Below are 22,900 nucleotides of genomic sequence, written 5' to 3'. Positions count from 1 at the left end.
CTCAGTTCCCCCAGATCCTCAATCTTGGCCCAAGAGATTTTCTTCTTGTATGAACCCGATACCTCACTCTCTCAACCCCTCTCTCCTACTCTCCCTTTTCTCTCTCTGTGGAAAGTGTTCCCTCCCCTCTGCAGCACAGCAACTTTTCTTTCCCCCAATTCACTTCTATGTACCTCACACCTGTCTCCCACTACGGAGATCCTTCTTCCAATCCTCAGATCGATTTCCTGGGTGTTCCAAGTGACCTGACCTCAATACAGCTGTGTTTGCGGGACAAGGAAAGCCCAGAATCCCACTACTTCTTCACCATCTTAACTCCTCTCTCCTAAGATTAGCTTTTTATACTATACTTTATGCCTATGGCTCATGAATGAATCCCCTAGTTCTTTTTTCAAAACAAATCCCCTACTTATATTTAGATATATTTAAAAATGTACACTGGAAGTGCATCCAGAGTTATGGTAAAAATAAAATCCCACAGCTAATCAACACTATTTACACTGTGCTATATATTCCTTTGACTTTTTTTTCATTTTAGCAAATATTTATTGAGTGGAAACTCTGTGCTAGTCTTTATTATAAACACTGAGGATATAGAATCTAACAAGATGGTCAGGGTACCTGCTCCTGAGGAGTTAACATTCTAGTTGGGGAATATATACAATAAGAAAACAAATTTCAAAAATTAGTTCAGTTAAGTACTATAAAGATCATCTCACAGGAAGATAGAGAATGATAGGGTTCTACCATACACAGAAAGATAAGAGAGGACTATTTCTTACGCTCTTTCTCCTTCTTTATATTGGCACACACTTGAGTTTGTAATGTTTCAGAAACAGCCTTCATTTTATAAAAATCTATTATTTCTTCTTCCAGTTGTCTTCTTTCCTCCTCAAGTTTCATGGTCTCCTCTTGTTGGACTCTTTTAAGATGCTCAAACTTTTCCTGTAGCTGTGAAACAAATGTGCAGTTATGACTCAAAGTACACGATGGTGGCACATTCCCAGGGACATGCTTGTCTTTTCTACTGGTTATCAAACATAGCCTACATCAAAGTGGAGCTTGATCTTAACGACAGTTTCAAACTTTCATATTTAAAGTAAAAAATCAGATATAGAATTTCTTTCTTTTAATTTTAAATGTGTCCCCATTGAACCAAATGTAATAAAACACAAAGTTATGAAAAACACTCAATTGTAGAATTTTTTCCTAATGAGGTATATATTTTTAACTCTACATTTTCCCATAAATCTCTTTGAGTAAAATTTAATATATACAGGGTGCCTGCATGGCTCAGATGGTTAAGCATCTGCCTTCGGCTCAAGTCATGATCCCAGGGTCCTGGGATTGAGTCCCGCATTGGGCTCCCTGCTCAGTGGGGAGCCTGCTTCTCCCTCTACTTCTCTCTCTCTCTCTCTTTCTCTGTCTCTCATGAATAAATAAATAAAATCTTTAAAAAATTTTAATATATCCAAGTCCACTAAAATTACATACATTAAAATATGACATGAATTATAAAATATTCCTTGACATTTTAATTCATAAAAGCATTTTGAAAGAAAGTCTGATAATTTCCTTGTTAAGTAGTATTAGCATAATTATAGGAAGAAACAAAAACCTCATTCAGTTACTTTTTATTTGCTTCTGAGATCTTATTTTATCTGTGGGACTTAAAATGAGCTTAATTAACCATAAGAAGGAAATAATATCACCTTAATTTCCATTAGAGAAAGAACTGGGTCTGTAGCATGACTTTATTCAACATAAGGATTGCTTGTATGCATCAGAGGACATATGATTTTTAAAGCTATGGCTACTGTGGCATAAAAATACATAGGACACTTATTTTCAGTTTAACTTTTTGAGAAAAAAAATCAGACTAGGTGTTTAAACTACCACAATATTAATTAGCTGGCTTATATATGGCTGTGAAGAACACAAGTACATTGTCATACTAGTGGTTCTCAACTCTAGATGGCCATTAGAATCATTCAGTAATCTTGCAAGTCTCCCAATGCACAGGTTGCACACAGATAAGTTGTATCAGACTATCTGGAGTGGAAACCTGAGTATCACTGCTTTTAGAAATCCCTAGATGAAGTTGTTCCTGCAAAAGATGGCAAAGGAGTAGGGGAACATATTCCAACTGGTCCCAGGAATTAAGATGGATATCTACCAGACCACTCTGAACACCCATGAAATCAGCCTGAGATGTAAAAAGATATATCAGGATCTCTACAAACAGGATATTGCAGGGAGTTGGTTTCAAGGTATGAAGCAGGGAGCCGTGATTCCACGGGCACATATCCGAAGACAAACGGAAGGGGAAGGGAGCCGTGAGGATCCTACACTGCCAGTGATTGATAGCCTCCCATGCTGGGGATAGGGCACAGACTCACAGGCTGGTAGTGGCACGGAAAAGATTTTAGGGCAGTCCCCTGGACTGAAATCTTCAGCAGCGGGGCCATGCATGTGAACTGGGGGCAGCTGGCGATTTTAGAAGCACAGAGGGCAGAGACGTGCCCCCATGCCCAGACCTGGAGGTGAGGACTGGGAGCCCTGCTGAGGGGTGCACAACCCAGGATGCTGCAGTTTATAGCAGCACAGACAGAAATGGAGATAGTGTGGCCTGGAGAGCTCACTGAAGAACAGACTGCGATCTCTCTGCTCTGAGGCAGAGGGTTGGAAATGGTTTCTTCTGCTCTGACTCTCAGAAGAGAAGCAGAAAGCCACCAAGGAAAGCTGCTAGAGAACAAAAGCCCCCCCAAACCCGTTTTCACTGAGCCCCTCCACCCCCACAGGGGGCAGGGCAACTTTGCCTAAACAGGGTTGTCTGACTAACAGCACAACAGACACCCCCCCCAGAAGACAGGCTGGGAAAACAAGAAGCCAGCAACCCTAAGGTCCCTAAAAAACAGGTGCATCTTCTACTGGGTATTTACCCCAAAGATACAAATGTAGGGACCCGAAGGGGTACGTGTACCCCAATGTTTATAGCAGCAATGTCCACAATAGCCAAACTGTGGAAAGAGCCAAGATGGCCATCGACAGATGAATGGATAAAGAAGATGTGGTATATATACACAATGGAATATTATGCAGCCATCAAAAGGAATGAGATCTTGCCATTTGCAACGACGTGGATGGAACTGGAGGGTGTTATGCTGAGTGAAATAAGTCAATCAGAGAAAGACATGTATCACATGACCTCACTGATATGAGGAATTCTTAATCTCAGGAAAGAAACTGAGTGTTACTGGAGTGGTTGGGGGTGAGAGGGATGGGGTGGCTGGGTGATAGACATTGGGGAGGGTACGTGCTACAGTGAGCGCTGTGAATTGTGCAAGACTGTTGAATCACAGATCTGTACTTCTGAAACAAATAACGCAACATATTTTAAGAAAAAAGAAAAAAGAAAAAGAAGACGATAACAGGAGAGGAAGAAAAGGGGAGTATATCAGAGGGGGAGACGAATCATGAGAGATGATGGACTCTGAAAAACAAACTGAGGGTTCTAGAGGGGAGGGGGTAGGGGGATGGGTTAGCCTGGTGATGGGTATTGAGGAGGGCATGTTCTGCATGGAGCACTGGGTGTTATGAACAAACAATGAATCATGGAACACTGCACCAAAAACTAATGATGTAATATATGGTGATTAACATAACAATAAAAAATAAAAATAAATAAAAATTAAAAAAAAACAGGTGCATCTTGCTTTGGTGGTGGTCAATAATTTGGACTCTGTACATTCCCTCAACCACCCCTCAACAGAATGACTAGGAGGAAGAACCCCCAAAATAGGAAAGACTCAGAGATTATGATTTATGCCACAGATTTACAAATGGATACAGATATACCCAAGATGTTGGAGATGGAATTCAGGGTAGCAGTTGTGAAGACAATAGCTAGAATAAAGAAATCGATTAATGGCAACATAGAGTCTCTAAGGGCAGAAATGAAAGCTGAACTGGCAGAATTTAAAAATGGTATCAGTGAGATCCAATCTAATCTAGATATTCTAACAGCTAGGGTAAGCGAGGCAAAGAACGAATTAGTGACCTGGAAGACCATTTAATAGATAAAAAGGGAAAAGAGGAGGCCAGGGAAAAACAACTCAGAATCCATGAAAATAGAATCAGAGAAATAAGTGACACCATGAAAAGCTACAATGTCAGAATTATTGGAGTCCCTGAGGGGGTGGGTGGGGGGGAACTAGAAGGTATATTTGAGCAAATCGTAGCTGATAACTTCCCTATTCTGGGGAATGAAACAAACATTCGTGCCCTAGAGGCACAGATGACCCCTCCCAAGATCAAGGAAAACATGCTAACACCCCAGCATGTAATAATAAAACTCGCAAATCTTAGAACCAAGGAAACCATCTTACGGGCAGTTAGGGGGAAGAGATTCCTTATGTACAGAGAGAGGAACATCAGGATAACATCAGACCTATCCACAGAGACCTGGCAAGCCAGAAAGGGCTGGCAAGACATATTCAGGGTACTAAATGAAAAGAACATGAAGCCAAGAATACATTATCTGGTAAGGCTGTCATTTAGAATGGATGGAGAGATGCAGAGCTTCCAAGACTGGCAGAAACTGAAAGAATATGTGACCACTAAGCCGGCCCTGCAAGAAATATTAAGGAGCGTTCTATAAAAGGAGAAAGACTCCAAGAGTGATATAGAACAGCTATTCACAGGGGCAATCTATAAAAACAAGGTCTTCACAGGCAACATGATGACAATAAATTCATATCTTTCAATAATCACTCTCAATGTGAACAGCCTAAAGATACATCCAGACTGAAAGTGAAGGGATGGAGATCCATCTTCCTTGCCAGCAGACCTCAAAAGAAACCTGCGGTAGCAATTCTTATATCAGACAAATTAGATTTTAAACTAGACTGTAGTTAGAGACACAGAAGGACACTATATTATTCTTAAAGGGTCTATCCAACAAGAAGACCTAACAATTGTAAATATCTATGCCCCCAACATGGGAGCAGCCATCTACATAAGCCAACTGTTAACCAAAATGAAGAGTCATATTGATAACAATACATTAATTGTAAGAGACCTCAATACTCCACTCTCAGCAATGGACAAATCATCTAAGCAGAAAATCAACAAGGAAACAAGAGCTTTGAATGACACACTGGAACAAATGAACCTCATAGATATATACAGAATATTCCACCCTAAAACAACTGAATACTCATTCTTCTCAAGCGCACATGGAACTTTCTCCAGAATAGACCACACACGGGGTCACAAATCGGGTCTCAACAGATACCAAAAGACTGAGCTTATTTCCTGCATATTTTCAGTCCATTATGTTTTAAAACTAGAACTCAATCACAAGAAAAAATTTGGCAGAAATTCAAACACTTGGAAGCTAAAGACCACTCTGCTCAAGAATGTTTGGGTCAACCGGGAAATCAAAGAAGAACTTAAACAATTCATGGAAACCAATGAGAATGAAAACACATCAGTCCAAACTCTATGGGATACTGCAAAGGTGGTCCTAAGGGGGAAATACATAGCCATCCAAGCCTCACTCAAAAAAAAAAAATAGAAAAATCCCAAATTCACCAACTTTACACCTTAAAGAACTAGAGAAAAAGCAACAAATGATGCCTAAGCTACGCATTAGAAGAGAAATAATTAAGATTAGAGCAGAGATCAATGAATTAGAAACCAGAAACAGTAGATCAGATCAATGAAACTAGAAGCTGGTCCTTTGAGAGAATTAAGAAGATTGATAAACCACTGGCCAGACTTATCCAAAAAAAAAAAAAAAGAGAGAGAGAGAGAGAGAGAGAAAGGACCCAAATTAATAAAATTATGAATGAAAGGGGAGAGATTACAATTAACACCAAGGAAATAGAAACAATTATTAGAAATTATTATCAACAACTATATGCCAGTAAGCTGAGCAACCTGGGTGAAATGGATGCCTTCCTGAAACCTATAAACTCCCAAGATTGAAATAGGAAGAAATTGACAACCTGAATAGGCCAATAACCAGTAACGAGATTGAAGCAGTGATCAAAAACCTCCCAAAAAACAAGAGTCCAGGGCCTGATGGATTCCCTGGGGAATTCTACCAAACATTCAAAGAAGAAATAATACCTATTCTCCTGAAGCTGTTTCAAAAAATGGAAACAGAAGGAAAGCTTCCAGACTCATTCTATGATGCCAGCATTACCTTAACCCCAAACCAGGGAAAGACCCCATCAAAAAGGAGAATTTCACTACGATTTCCCTGATGAAAATGGATTCCAAAATCCTCAACAAAATCCTAGCTAATAGGATTCAACAATACATTAAAATGTATTAAAATAAGAAATAAGTGTATCCCCACCACGACCAAGTGGGATTTATCTTGGGGATGCAAGTGTGGTTCAACATTCGCAAATCAATCAATGTGATAGAACACATTATGAATAACCATATGGTCCTCTCAATTGATGCAGAAAGAGCATTTGACACAACACAGCATCCTTTCCTGATTAAAACTCTTCAGAGTATAGGGATAGAGGGAACATTCCTCACGTTCATAAAATCCATCTTTGAAAAACCCACAGCGAATATCATCCTCAATGGGGAAAAGCTGAGAGCCTTTCCCTTAAGATCAGGAACATGTCAAGGATGCCCACTCTCGCCACTATTGTTCAACATAGTACTAGAAGTCCTAGCAACAGCAATCAGAAATAAAAACAAATAAATGTATTCAAATTGACAAAGAGGAAGTCAAACTCTCTCTTTTCGCAGATGACATGATACTTTATGTGGAAAACCCAAAAGACTCCACCCCCAAATTACTAGAACTCATACAGCAATTCAGTAGTGTGGCAGGATAAAAAATCAATGCATAGAAATCAGTTGCTTTCTTATACACTAAAAATGCAACTGTAGAAAGAGAAATTAGAGAAACGATTCCATTTACAATAGCACCAAAAACCATAAGATACCTCGGAATAAACCTAACAAAAGAGGTAAAGGATCTATACTCTAGGAACTACAGAACACTCATGAAAGAAATTGAAGAAGACACAAAAAGATGGAAAAACATCCCATGGCCTTGGATCGGAAGAATAAACACTGCAAAAATATCTATGCTGCCCAGAGCAATCTATACCTTCAATGCCATCCCGATCAAAATTCCAATGACATTTTTCAAAGTGCTGGAACAAACAATCCTAAAATTTGTATGGAATCAGAAAAGACCCCGAATCGCCAAGGAAATGCTGAAAAAGAAAAACAAAGCTGGAGGCATCACGTTGCCTGATTTCAAGCGATATTACAAAGCTATGATCACCAAGACAGCATGGTACTGGCACAAAAACAGACATATAGACCAATGGAAGAGAATAGAGAGCCCAGATATGGACTCTCAACTCTATGGTCAAATAATCTTTGACAAAGCAGGAAAAAATATCCAATGGAAAAAAGACAGTCTCTCCAATAAATGGTGCTGGGAAAATTGGACAGCCACATGCAGAAGAATGAAACTAGACCATTCTCTAACACCATACACAATGGTAAACTCCAAACGGATGTAAGACTTCAATGTAAGACAGGAATCCATCAAAATCCTAGAGGAGAACATAGGCAGTAACCTCCTCGACATTGGCTACAAGCAACTTCTTTCAAGATACACCTCCAAAAGCTAGTGAAACAAAAGCAAAAATGAACTTTTGGGACTTCATCAAGATAAAAAGCTTCTACATAGCAAAAGAAACAGTCAACAAAACAAAGAGGCAAGTCACGGAATGGGAGAAGATATTTGCAAATGACATGACAGATAAAGGGCTGGTATCCAAGATTTATAAAGAATTCAATCTCAACACCCAAAAAACAAATAATCAAGTCAAAAAATGGACAGAAGACATGAACAGACACTCCTCCGAAGAAGACATACAAATGGCTAACAGACACATGAAAAAATGTTCATCATCATTAGCCATCAGGGAAATTCAAATCAAAACCACACTGAGATACCACTTTCCACCAGTTAGAATGGTAAAAACTAACAGGACAAGAAACAACAAATGTTGGAGAGGTTGTGGAGAAAAGGGAATCCTCTTACACTGCTGGTGGGAAGCAAGTTGGTACAGCCACTTTGGAAAACAGTGTGGAGGTGCCTCAGAAAATTAAAAATAGAGTTACCCTCTGACCCAGCAATTGCACTGCTGGGTATTTACGCCAAAGACACAGATGTAGTTAAAAGATGGGCCATATGCACCCCAGTGTTCATAGCAGCAATGTCTGCAATAGCCAAACTGTGGAAAGAGCTGAGATGCCCTTAACAGATGAATGGATAAAGAAGATGTGGTCCATATATACAATGGAATATTACTCAGCCATCAGAAAGGATGAATACCCAACTTTTGCATCAACTGGAGGAGATTATGCTGAGTGAAATAAGTCAAGCAGAGAAAGTCAATTATCATATGGTTTCAATTACTTGTAGAACATAAGGAATAGCATGGAGGAAATTAGGAGAAGTAAGGGATAAATGAAAGGGGGAATCAGAAAGGGAGATGAACTATGAGAGACTATGGGCTCTGAGAAACAAACGAAGGGTTTAGAGGGGAGGGGAGTAGGGGGATGGGTTATCCCATACTGAAAGGAGCACTGGGTGTTATACAAAAACAATGAATGGTGGATCATTAAATCAAAAACTAATGATGTACTGTATGGTGACTAACATAACATAATACTATAAAATTAAATAAAAAAATAAATGACACACTGGACCAGATGGACTTCACAGATATATTCAGACCATTCCATCCCAAAGCAACAGAATACACATTTATCTCTAGTGCACATGTTACATTCTCCAGAATAGATCACATCCTGGGTCACAAATCAGGTCTCAACCAGTACCAAAAGATTGGGATCATTCCCTGCATATTTTTGGACCACAAGCCTTTGAAATTAGAACTCAATCACAAGAGGAAAGTTGGAAAGAACTCAGATACATGGAGGCTAAACAGCATCCTACAAAGAATGAATGGGTCTACCAGGAAATTAAAGAAGAATTTTAAAAAATCATGGAAACAAATGAAAATGAAAATCAATCTGATACAATATATTAATAAAAGAAAGAACAAGAATCATAGATCCTCTCAATAGGTGCAGAAAAAGCATTTGACAAAGTACAGCATTCTTTCTTGATTAAAACTCTTCACAATGTAGGTATAGAGGGTACATACAACAATATCATAAAAGCCATCTATGAAAAACCCACAGCAAGGGACACCTGGGTGGCTCAGTCGGTTAAGCATCTGTTTTTGGCTCGGGTCATGATCCCAGGGTCCTGGGATCGAGTCCTGCATCCAGCTCTCTGCTCAGCAGGGAGCCAGCTTCTCTCTCTGCCTGCCGCTCCCCATGACTGTACACTTTCTCTCTCTCTCTCTGACAAATAAAATCTTTGAAAAAAAAAAGAAAAGAAAAGAAAAACACACAGCAAATATCATACTCAATGGTGGAAAACTGAGAGCTTTTCCCCTAAGGTCAGGAACATGACACAGATGTCCACTATCACCACTGCTGTTCAACATAGTACTAGAAGTCCTAGCCTCAGCAATCAGACAACAAAAAGAAATAAAAGGCATCTGAATCAGCAAAGAAGAAGTCAAACTCTCACTCTTTGCAGATGATATGATACTTTAATTGGAAAACCCAAAAGACTCCACCCCAAAACTGCTAGAACTCATACAGGAATTCAGTAAAGTGGCAGGATACAAAATCAATGCACAGAAATCAGTTGCATTTCTATACACCAACAACAAGATAGAAGAGAGAGAAATTAAGGAGTTGGTCCCATTTACAATTGTACCCAAAACCATAAGATACCCAGTAATAAATCTAACCAAAGAGGCAAAGGATTTGTACTCAGAAAACTATAAAATACTCATGAAAGAAATTGGGGAAGACACAAAGAAATGAAACAACATTCATGCTCATGGATTGGAAGAACAAATATTGTGAAAGTGTGTATGCTCTCTAGAGCAATCTACACATTTAATGCAATCCCTATCAAAATACCATCAACTTTTTTCAAATAAATGGAACAAATAATCCTAAAATTTCTATGGAACCAGAAAAGACCCCGAATAGCCAGAGGAATGTTGAAAAAGAAAAGCAAACCCGGTGACATCACAATTCCAGACTTCAAGCTCTATTACAAAGCTATAATTGGTACTGGCACAAAAACAGACACACAGATCAATGGAACAGAATAGGGAGCCCAGAAATGGACCCTCAACTCTATGGTCAACTAATCTTCAATAAAGCAGGAAAGAATATCCAATGGAAAAAAGACAGTCTCTTCAACAAATGGTGTTGGGAAAATTGGACAGCCACATGCAGAAGAATGAAACTGGACCATTTCCTTACACCATACACAAAAATAGACTCAAAATGGTTGAAAGATCTAAATGTGAGACAGGAGTCCATCAAAATCCTAAAGGAGAACACAGGCAGCAACCTCTTCGACCTCAGCCGCAGCAATTTCTTCCTAGAAACATCAGCAAAGGCAAGGGAAGCAAGGGCAAAAATGAACTATTGGGACTTCATCAAGATAAAAAGCTTTTGCACAGCAAAGGAAACAGTCAACAAAACCAAAGACAACTGACAGAATGGGAGAAGATATTTGCAAATGGCATATCAGAATAAGGGCTAGTATCCAAAATCTATAAAGAACTTATCAAATTTAACACCCAAAGAACAAATAATCCAATCAAGAAATGGGAAGAAGACATGAACAGACATTTCTTCAAAGAAGACATCCAAATGGCCAACAGACACATGAAAAAGTGCTCAACAACACTCAGCATCAGGTAAATCTAAATCAAGACCTCAGTGAGATACGACCTCACACCATTCAGAATGGCTAAAATTAACAAGTCAGGAAATGACAGATGTTGGCGAGGATGCAGAGAAAGGGGAACCCTTCTACACGGTTGGTGGGAATGCAAGCTGTTTCAGCAACTCTGGAAAACAGTGTGGAGGTTCCTCAAAAAGTTGAAAATAGAGCTACCCTACGACCCAGCAATTGCTCTACTGGGTATTTACCCCAAAGATACAAATGTAGTGATCCAAAGAGGCACATGCACCCCAATGTTTATAGCAGCAATGTCCACAATAGCCAAACTATAGAAAGAGCCTAGATGTCCATCAACAGATGAATGGATAAAGAAGATGTGATATATATATAAAATGGAATATCATGCAGCCATCAAAAAATGAAATCTTGCCATTTGCAATGACGTGGATGGAACTAGAGGGTATTATGCTAAGCGAAATAAGTCAAACAGAGAAAGACAAGTATCATATGATCTCACTGATAGGAGGAATTTGAGAAACAAGACAGAGGATCATAGGGGAGGGAGGGAAGAATGAAACAAGACAAAACCAGAGAGGGAGAGAAACCATAAGAGAGTCTTAATCCCAGGAAACAAACTGAGGGTTGCTGGAGTGGTGGGGGGTGGGAGGGATGGGGTGGCTGGGTGACAGACATTGGGGAGGGTATGTGCTATATGGTGAGCGCTGTGAACTGTGTTAAGACTGTTGAATCACAGATCTGTACCTCTGAAATAAATAATACATTATATGTTAAAAAAAGAAAAAGAAAAAGAAGATAGCAGGAAAGGAAGAATGAAGGGGGGCAAATCAGAGGGGAGGATGAACCATGAGAGACTACAGACTCTGAGAAACAAACTGAGGGTTCTAGAGGGGATGCGGTGGGGGGTTGGGTTAGCCTGGTGACGGGTATTAAAGAGGGCACGTACTGAATGGAGCAATGGGTGTTATATGCAAACAATGAATCATGGAACACTACATCAAAAACTAATGATGTAATGTATGGTCATTAATATAACATAATAAAAAAAACCCTCCAAATTAATAACATTCCTAAAAGTGAATACAAATTATACCAGACTAGTATACTTGCCTGTTTTTCAGATTCTTTAAATGCTGTTTCTTTCTCTTTTACTCGCTGCATAAACTTTTGTTTCAGTTCTTCTTCTTCCCTCTGACATTGATCATAGAACTTTTGTCTTTTGGTTTCATAGATCTCTTGAAAACTATAAAAAATATTTTAATACTCTTATATTAAAATGGTAATATAAATAAACCTGTAAAAATATATATTGTATGATAAATCCCATGTAAGGGCATTTACCAACATTTTCCTCATGTATAGAAATAGAAATTTCTATATCATAAGATGTAAAAAAAACAGGTGCAGTATTGAAGAATATATAGACTGTATGCCTAAAAAGTACTAGAATTTTGAAACAATTATATTCGTGATTTCTTGTTACCACCACTTTTCAATATATCACACTCCTTCACATCTTTTGATAATAAAATTTGGGGAAAACTCCACTTTATAAGGTTCTTATTTAAAATAAAGCCAGGCAGAGATGCCTGGGTGGGTCAGTTGGTTAAGGGTCTGCCTTTGGCTCAGGTCATGATCCTAGAGTTCTGGGATTGCGTCCCACATCAGGATCCTTGCTCAACAGGAAGCCTGCTTCTCCCTCGGCCTGCCACTCCCCCCTGCTTGTGCTCTCTCTCTCTCTCTGATAAACAAACAAACAAATAAATAAAATCTTTTAAAAATAAAAATAAAATAAAGCCAGGCATCCTAATAATAATAATAATAATAATAATAATAATAATAATAATAGTATAATACTGACACAAAAATGGAACATAGCAGAGAGCCCAAAAACAAACCCAGGTTTATATGGTCAATTAATCTATGACAAAGGAGGCAAGAATATACAATGGGGGGAAGACAGTCTCTTCAATAATTGGTACTGGAAAACTGAACAGCTATATGCAAAATTATGAAACTGGACCAGTTTCTTATACCATATATAAAAAGAACCTCAAAGTTAATTAAATACCAAAATGTGAAACCTGAAACCATAAAACTCCCAGAAGTAAACATAAGCAGCAATCACCTGGACATTGGTCAACATTTTTCTACCAACATTTTTCTAGCTATGTCTCCTGAGGCAAAAGAAACAAAAGCAAACATAAATTATTGTGACTACACCAAAATAAAAGGCTTTTGTACAGTGGAGGAAACCATCAACAAAATGGAAAGGTAACCTACTGAATGGGAAAAAAAAAAAAACATTTGCAGGGGAACCTGGGTGGCTCAGATGGTTAAATGCCTGCCTTCGGCTCAGGTCATGATCCCAGGGTCCTGGGATCGAGCCCCACATCGGGCTCCCTGCTCACCTGGGAGCCTGCTTCTCCCTCTCCCTCTGCCTCTCCCCCTGCTTGTGATCTCTCTCACTCTCTGTCAAATAAATAAATAAAATCTTTAAAGAAAAACATTTGCAAATGTTCTTTATATATTTTGGTTATTAACCTTTTATCAGATATAAGAACTTATATGACTCCACACTAAAAGAAAAAACTGATAAAAAATGGACAGAGAACATGAATAGAGATTTTTCCAATGAAAATATACAGATGGCCAAAAACACATGAAAAAATGCTCAACATTACTATCATCAGGGAAATGCAAATCAAACCACAATGAGATATTATCTTACACCTGTCAGAATTGCTAGAATCAAGAAGACAAAAATAAAAAAATGTTGGTGAGGATGTGGCAAAGAGGAACCCTCATGCACTGTTGGCTGGAATGTAAATTGGTGCAGCCACTGTAGAAAAAAGTATGGAGGTTCCTTAAAAAAATAAAAATAGAAATATCATAGGTTCTAGTTATTCCACTACTGATTATTTACCCAAAGAAAATGAAATCACTAATTTGAAAAAAATATATGAATCTTTATGTTTATTTCAGCATTATTTACCATAGCCAATATATAGAGGCAACTTAAGTTTCCATCAATAGATGAATGGATAAATAAGATGTGGGGTGTGTGTGTGTGTGTGTGTGTGTGTGTGTGTGTGTGTGTGTGTGTGTAAAGAATATTACTCAACCTTAAAAAAAGAATCTTGCTATTTGTGACATGAATGGACCTAGGGAGTACTATGCTAAGGGAACTGTCAGACATAGAAAGAAAAATACCATATAATTTCATTTATATGTGGAATCTAAAAAACAAAGCAAATGAATAAACAAACAAACAAGAAAAGGAGAAACAGAAGAATAAATACAGAGAACAAACTGGTGATTGCCAAAGGGAAAGGTAATGGGAGATTGGCAAAATGGGTGAAAGGGAGTGGGAGGTACAGGCTTCTGGTTATGGTATAAATAAGTCATGGGGATGAAAGGTACAGCATAGGAAATATAGTCAGTGGTATTATAATAGTGTTCTATGGTGACAAATGGTAGCTACACTTGTAGTGAGCATAGCATAATGTATAAAGTTATCAAATAATTATGTGTACACCTGAGAGTAATGTAATATTGGGTATCAACTATACTTCGTTTTTTTAAATTGACTTTGAGAGTGAAAAAAATCTGGTTTCCACAACATCTTTATTAAAAAGTCCATCTCTTCTCCCAAATAAAACTATAAAAATTAAGTCAGGCATCTTTCAAAATTTAATTCAGTTAAGATAGCCAGTTTCAATTTTGGTTGTCTTCAAAGTACCTAAAAAATCGATATACCTGGATCATACTACACTGTCATCCTTTGCAGTACAAATCCTATTCCTCTTAAATATATCTAAATACACCTGCTCTCAAACTATTTTCACTTGACTTCCACAGTGTTACTGTTGCTTTTCCTCTTTCCTTCATCCAACATTCAATGTCCTTTGCCATCCTTCTCAATATCCTTTGCCAGCCTTTATCAATCTTTGCCAATATTTGAAAATCTCCTCCATGAACATCTATTCCATATAAAATACAAAAATAAAAACAAAATAATATTTTTCTTTTGGATACACATTTCGGCATATACACATATTGAATACTCATATTTCAGTATATAAATGGGCCCTTGAATTACATTGCTGCTAATAACTCTATCCATCTAAGTCTAATGATTAAAAAACATACAATTCAGGATGACCCAGAATGTGAAATGTACAGTTATTCTCATTCGCAAATGATTGAATCTCATGGTTGTAAGGGATTTCTAATTCACCCATTAGCTTGTTCTGACAAGATCTCCTCCACTCACCTAAGTGGCTTGTTGTCTGGGCTGACATCAGTAAAGCCCATTTTCTTCAGTTTGTAGCACCTATAACGTTCATAGTGCTGAACGTGGGTTTGTTCTTTCAGGTCTTCCATATTTATACAAAGAAGCATATCCCGGAGCTTGACAAAATCACAGTGATTTTCATTTTCCACTAGGCAGAAAAATAAGAAAGCGACAACACTCATTATCCATCCTTGGCACCCAATAAGTATTCCTGAGTGAATGTATGCATGAAAAACACATTTAAAATAACAGCTAAGAGATTGCTATAATTAATAGATATAATTTTTTGTAACTGTAACTATGATTATATGGTACATATCTATTATAGACAGAGTTTATTTTTGGATCAGGAAATTTGCTTTAATTTATTGGCCAAAAAAATAGGAAACAGCGAATTAACATGTTATATTAGTGTATGGCATAATTTTTTGTTAATAATTGTTAGTATTTTACAAACTGCCCCCAAGGTATTTCACAGAGCACTAACAAAGAATGTAATATAATTTCACTAAAGTAAATAATTTCATTAATCCTGCTACCATGAAGGCATTAAAATTATGCATGTTTTAGTTCTCAAATACTATTTATACCCCATATTTATGAAAACAAATTAGTTAATATTTAAAATCAATCAATAAATTTACATGGCTCTCTCCTGTGTTTGTCATATCCAGACTACTGAGCACTATATATATATTTTATTGTGCATGATATTGTAACCAAATTTAATATTCATTAAAATATATCATTTTAAGTGTGTTTCATAAATTTAATTTTTAATATATCAATTAATAAAACAACATTTTGGAAACTAGTACAAGTGGAAATAATCCAATCCCCAGTAATTTGTATTATAACTATATAAACCAGAGAATAAATGACTGCCTGTTAGAGTATTTCAACTCATCACGTTAGATAACTAATAAAATATTTAAGCATAATTTTTCCAAAGGTAAATTACATTTTTTTATTTTAAAAATAGTTTACCATTTCTTTTTGTCTAGTGACCACTTAAAAATGCCTTATAAATTAAGTAGTAATTAATTTATGTAACATGTTTTAACACTGGCATTTATGCTTTAATGTTGCTCAAAGTTCTTTTGTTCAAAGCACTTTCCAACATTCTGAATGTAATCATTTATGCATATAGAGATACTATGCATATGTCAGATTGGGGTAAATGAGGAGGTTCTACCATATCTCTGTGAATTTTTGTCTAAAGCACCACTTAGCAAACTCTTATGAGAATGAATTATAGTCAAAGTAAGAATTCGCTTAAATGGAAAATAATTTATGCTCTTCATTAGTAACCCTTAATTTACCCTTTAGCAACAATTACCAATATTGACTCATTAAAATATTTTAAGACTATGAGACTACACACACACACACACACACACACCACACACACACACACTTTCCAGAGCAAGCCTGCTCACTTTCATCACATTTACCTTGTAAAACTCCCCAAGGGTACTGACGGCCTCTGACCATTCTTCTTCCAACTTTCACTTCATCCATACTCCCTACTACAGCAAAAGGTAATTGTCCCTAAAAGTAAGAACAACTTTAATTATGTTCCCTTATAACAATATGGCCTACTCTGTTCTTTCTTTCTTTCTTTTTTTCCTAGGGAGAAAAACAAATTAGATTTTTGTTACTTATTTCTGTTATGGGAATCGATAGAGAGAAGAATATCATAATAAGTTTATTCAAACAAGGCATCTACCCTGTCTCAGATTTTAAGACTTAGTAGTAAATATGTGCAAATTAGTTTTTGCAAACATTATCATCAGGCCATGCACACAACTGAAAACTATCTACTGAGTAGAGCCTTAAAGCAAGGGGTTCTGCTGTGGGGAATACAAATAAAAAATATTTTTACTAGATACAAATTTTTTCACATTATCTTTACCATGAAATACAAATATGTTGAGGAAATAATATGTAAACCACTTTTAACTCCAGTATACAAGTTAAAATGGAAAGTATTAAGAAAAAACTATAGGGGTGCCTGGGTGGCTCAGTCGTTAAGCATCTGCCTTTGGCTCAGGTCATGATCCCAGGATCCTGGGATTGAGCTCCGCATCAGGCTCCCCACTCAGTGGGAAGCCTGCTTCTCCCTCTCCCACTCTCCCTGCTTATGTTCCCTCTCTCACTGTGTCTCTCTCTATCAAATAAATAAAATCTTTTAAAAAAAGAAAGAAAAAAACTATAATAATTAGTTAATGGGTATACAATTAGAGTATACTAATAAATATATTCTATACATCTCAATGAATTCTAAATAAAATTAAAGGGTCACTCTGGGAGGTGAGAGTCAGAGGGATCTGAAAATTAATGTGCAACCCAAGGGAGATTGGGGAAGGTGATAAGAATAATCATAGGTAAAATAGGGTTTTGAGCAGGATGTAAAGACAGCAGAAATATGCAAGATAAATTCATGATCTGTCAGAAGTTACATAGATTGAAGAGAAGGGTTGATATACAAGAAATGTCAAAAGATAAAAATTATTAAGCATCATGTTAAATATTTAATAATTAACAGTATTTAATTTATTAATTAATTTTGGTTAAAAAAATTCCCTATGAATCCCTAGAGGTAAAATTAGAGAGGTCAAAATCTTTAAGACAAAATCTAAAGAAAATATAACACAGAAGAATAAATAAAAATCTTACATTACTCAGCTTTTCAATTCAGAAAACTAGGTTGTGAAATCTTAAAATAAATGGTGTATGAAAAATAACAAAAGAAAATGGAAGAAACAGAATTAGTACTTATTTGTTATATCTAGACACCGTGTATCAGGAACTTTGCAAGAAGTTTTACAAGAAGCCTCAAGTCATATCAGTGATCCCATAGTATATATAAGTTAACTGGCTCAGGGAAGATAGGAATTGTATAAGATCCTGTGGATTTTTTTAAATAGTTTTACTCTTTTTTAAAGTTTTTATTTAAGTTTCAGTTAGTTAATATATAGTGTAATATTAATTTCAGGTGTACAATGTAGTGATTCAACACTTCCATACAACACTTGGTGCTCATCACAATGCACTCCCTAATCTCCATCACCTATTTAACCCATCCCCCAACCCATCTCCCCTCTGATAACCATCAGTTTGTTATCAAATAGTTAAGAATCTGTTTCTTGGCTTCTCTCTCTCTCCTTCTTTCTTTTTCCTTTACTCATTTGTCTTGTTTCTTAAATTCCACATATGAGTGAAATCATATGGTATTTGTCTTTTTCTGGCTAACTTACTTCCCTCGGCATTATACTCTCTAGCTCTATCCATGTCATGGCAAATAGCAAGATTTCATTCTTTATGGCTGAATAATATTCCATTGTCTTTATGAACCACATCTTCTTTATCCATTCATCTATTGATGGACATGTGAGCTGCTTCCATAATTTGGCTATTGTAAATGATGCTGCTATAAACATACAGGTGCATGTATCCCTTTGAATTAGGGTTTTTTTTTTTAATTTGGGGGTAAATACCAAATAGTGCAACTACTCGATCATAGGATAGCTCTATTTTTAACTTCCTGAGAAATTTACATACTGTTTTCCCTATTTTGCTTCTTATATTCCAGTTTTCTTTTTGTTTCCCTTTACATCTTTTTTTTTTTTAAGATTTTATTTATTTATTTGACAGAGAGAGACCCAGTGAGAGAGGAAACACAAGCAGGGGGAGTGTGAGAGGGAGAAGCAGGCTTCCCATGGAAGAGGGAGCCTGATGATGCAGGGCTTGGTCCCAGGACCCTGGGATCATGACCTGAGCCTAAGGCAGACACCTAACGACTGAGCCACCCAGGCGCTCCTCCATTTACAACTTAAATGTTTTTTCATACCTTCACTTTTAATCTGTGTGTGTCTTTAGGTCTGAAGTGAATCTCTTATAGACAACATATGGGTCTTGCTTTTTTTTTTTGCCATTTTCACCATTTTATTATTTTTTTAATTTAATTTAATTTTATTATGTTATGTTAGTCACCATACATCATTAGTTTTTGACGTAATGATCCACGATTCATTGTTTTCGTATAACACCCAGTGCTCCATGCAGTACGTGCCCTCCTTAATACTCATCACCTGGCTAACCCATCCCCCCACTCCCCTCCCCTCTAAAACCCTCAGTTTGTTTCTCAGTGTCCATGGTCTCTCATGGTTCGTCTCTCCCTCCGATTTCCGCCCCCCCATGTTTCCCTTCCTTCTCCTAATGTCCTCCATGCTATTCCTTATGTTCTACAAATAAGTGAAACCATATGATAATTGACTTTCTCTACTTGACTTATTTCACTTAGCATAATCTCCTCCAGTCCCATCCATGTTGATGTAAAAGTTGGGTATTCATCCTTTCTGATGGCTGAGTAATATTCCATTGTATATATGGACCACACATCTTCTTTATCCATTCATCTGGTCTTGCTTTTTTATACGTCCAGTAATTCTGTCTTTGGATTATTTAAAACATTTGCCTTTAGAGTGATTAATGATAATCAGTACTTATTGCCAGTTATTGTTTTACAGTTGTTTTTATAGTTCTATCATCCTTCCTCCTTCTCTTGCATTCTTCCCTTGTGGTTTAATGTTTTTCTCTAGTGTTATTCTTCTATTTCTTTTTCTTTTTACTATCTATTTTAGATTTTTTATTTTTTTACCATTAGTTTTATATATAATATCTTATGTGCATAGCAGCTTATATTAAGTTGATGGTCATTTAAGTTTGAACCCATCTTAAAAGACCTAAATTTCTATTCCCCCTCACCACATTTTAAATATATGGTGTCATACTTTACATCCTTTTATCTTATGAATTCTTGACATATTTGTGGTAGGATGATACGGGTTTTTTTTTTTGCTTTGTTTTGTTTTGTTTAAATTCAAGTTAGTTAACATATAATGTATTATTAGTTTCAGGGAGAGAATTCAGTGATTCATCAGTTGCATGTAACACTCAGTGCTCATTATATCAAGTGCCCTCCTTAATGCCCATCACCAAATTGCCCCATTAGCCATCCACCTCCCCTCCAGCAACCCTCAGTTCATTCCATATAGTTAAGAGTCACATCTGTTGTTTCCTGACTTGTTAATTTTATCCATTCTGAGTAGTGTGAGGCGGTATCTCATTGTGGTTTTGATTTGTATTTCCCTGATGCCGAGTGATGTTCAGTATTTTTTCATGTGCCTGTTGGACATTTGTATATCTTCTCTGGAGAAATGTCTGTTCATGTCTTCTGCCCATTTCATGACTGGATTATTAGGTTTTTGGCTGTTGCATTTGATAAGTTCTTTATAGATTTTTGATACTAGCCCTTTATCTGATATGTCATTTGCATAGGTTGCCTTTTAGTTTTGTTTTTTCCTTTGCTGTGCAGAAGCTTTTTATCCTGATGAAGTCCCAAAAGTTTATTTTTGCTTTTGTTTCCTTTGCCTTTGGAGACATGTCTAGGAAGAAGTTCCTGGGGACGAGGTGAAAGAGGTTGCTACTTGTGTTCTCCTCTAGGATTTTGATGGATTCCTGTGTCACATTTAGGTCTTTCATCCATTTTGAATTTTTAAAAAGATCTTATTTACTTATTTGACATAAAAAGAGAGAGACAGAGCACAAGCAGGGGGAGTAGGAGAGGGAGAGGCAGACTCCACGCTGAGTCAGGAGCTCGATGCAGGGCTCAATCCCAAGACTCTGGGATCATGACCTGAGCCAAAGGCTCAGACTGAGCCACACAGGCACTCCTGAATTTATTTTTGTGTATGGTGTAAGTGGTCCAGTTTCATTCTCCTGCATGTAGCTCTCCAATTTTCCCAACACCATTTGTTGAAAGATTGTCTTTTTTTCTATTAGATATTCTTTCCTGCTTTGTCAAAGGTTAGTTGACCATAGAGTTGAGAGTACTTTTCTGGGTTCTATATTCTGTTCCATTGATCTATATGTTTGTTTATGTGCCAGCACCATCATGTCTTGATGATTACAGTTTTGTAATATAGCTTGAAGTCTGGAAATGTGATGCCTCCAGCTTTGCATTTCTTTTCAACATTATTTTGACTATTTGGGGTCTTTTGTGGTTCCATACAAATTTTAGAATAGTTTGTTTAAGCATGCTATCACTTTTAAATACAGAAGGTAGAATTGAAATTTAAGTCTAACTACAGGGTGTACCTTTTCAAATATGATTTGAGAAGGAGTTAAGATGACAGAGGAGTAGGTGGAACCTAAGCTTGCCTCATCCCTTGGACACAGCTAGATAATTATCAAAACAGTCTGAACACCCAAGAAATCAGAGGTCTGAAAGAACAAAACTGCAAGTCTACAAGTACAAAAGCAAGCACCTTCTGGAAGTAGGAGGTGTAGAGTGGATTTGGGGGAGATAAGAACTTTGAGGACGGTGGAGGGGAGGGAGCCCTGCTTACAGAGACTCCACATGGTAGTATAAGCAACAGAGCATGAAATCTAAAGTTTTAGAAGTCAGCCACCATCAAGTCATGACTGACTTAAAGGTGCTGCAGTAGGGAAGGAGGGAAGAGACCCAGGAATGGACAGCATCTGAGAATGCCCTGGGTTGCAGGAAGAATGGGTGGTGCCAACATGCTACACTGTTCCCAGGCATAGGAGCAGGGAATCACTGAAGGCAGTGAGACTGGATGCCAGCTCTCTTCTCCTTGCCATAAACTTTAAACTTCTGTGCAGTAACATGACCACTTTCTTGGGATGGACCAGCAAATGGCTAAAGAGCCATGAGACCCTGACCCAGAAGACCAGCATGGGTCTGCACCACAGAAGTCCCTAAAATTTAGAGTTTTGAAACCAAGGCTTACACCTGAGATAAAACAACTCAGACACAGGCAGGGTGAAGGCAGGGATCTGAAGAAAGCCAAGGACAAGACGGGTGATTGTTTGCACTTCTGTGAAGGCTTCCTGAAGAGTGGTGGGTGTGAACTCTCAGCTCCAGGGATAGAAAGCATGGTGCCACTATTTTCACCCACCCATCAGTGCTAAAAGTCTTAAGGGAGCAAAACTCCACCTAGTAGAGGTTGGAGCAGCCTACACCAAGCTCCATCCCCCACACCCTGCAGGCACATCTCCTTTTGGGCAAGTCTACCTGAGAATCAGCATGAGGCCCCATCCCCATAAGACAAGTAGAAACAACTCACACCAAAGTCTACTGATCACCAAGAGCTGCAAAGCCTCATCTCTAGGGGAAATAGGATCTAGCTTCCTTTTTATTTCCATTTTTTATTATTTTTTATTTTTTATTCCTTTTTGTTTTTTATTTTTATATATTTTTTATATATTATCTTTCTTTTTTATTTTCTATTTTTTGGGGATCTAGCTGCTGCTGCTGCTTCTGCTGCTGCTTCTTCTTCTTTTGATCTAGCTTCTTTTAACAAGCAGACCAAAACACAACCAGGATCTAGTTTGTTTTGTTTTGTTTTGTTTCCAGAAAAAAATGACAAGGCAGAGGAATTCACCCCAAAAGAAAGAACAGGATATAGAACGAATGACCAGGGATTTAATCAAAACAGATATATATATAAAAAGATGTCTGAGCTAGAATTTAAAACAATTATAAGGATACTAGCTGGTCTTGAAAAAAATCATAGAAGAAACAAAAGAATCCCTTAATGCAGAGATAAATGAATTAAAATCTAGTAAGACTAAAATTAAAAATACTGTAAATGAGATACAAATCTCATTTGTATGCAGGTCATAAAAACAAGGATGGACAAGTAAAGGAACAA

The 22,900-nt window shown here is 37.3% G+C and overlaps 1 protein-coding gene across 1 annotated transcript in view; it reads right to left on the bottom strand.

Annotated features, from left to right (window-relative positions):
* Nucleotides 1-771: 771 nt before the first annotated feature.
* The window catches only part of SEPTIN14 (septin 14), a 53,535-nt gene continuing 31,406 nt past the window's right edge, over nt 772-22,900 (bottom strand). The window contains exons 5-8 of the mRNA XM_025864644.2: nt 16,613-16,709; nt 15,138-15,306; nt 11,972-12,104; nt 772-951 (exon numbers count right to left, since the gene is read on the bottom strand). Coding sequence (XP_025720429.1) covers nt 772-951; nt 11,972-12,104; nt 15,138-15,306; nt 16,613-16,709 — 579 coding nt within the window. The remainder of the gene's footprint in view (nt 952-11,971; nt 12,105-15,137; nt 15,307-16,612; nt 16,710-22,900) is intronic.

This window comes from Callorhinus ursinus, unplaced genomic scaffold (genome assembly GCF_003265705.2).
Source record: "Callorhinus ursinus isolate GAN/ISIS: 27379988/994484 unplaced genomic scaffold, GSC_fseal_2.0 scaffold55, whole genome shotgun sequence".
Taxonomy (NCBI): Eukaryota; Metazoa; Chordata; class Mammalia; order Carnivora; family Otariidae; genus Callorhinus; species Callorhinus ursinus.
This window is presented reverse-complemented; position numbering and strand designations above follow the sequence as displayed.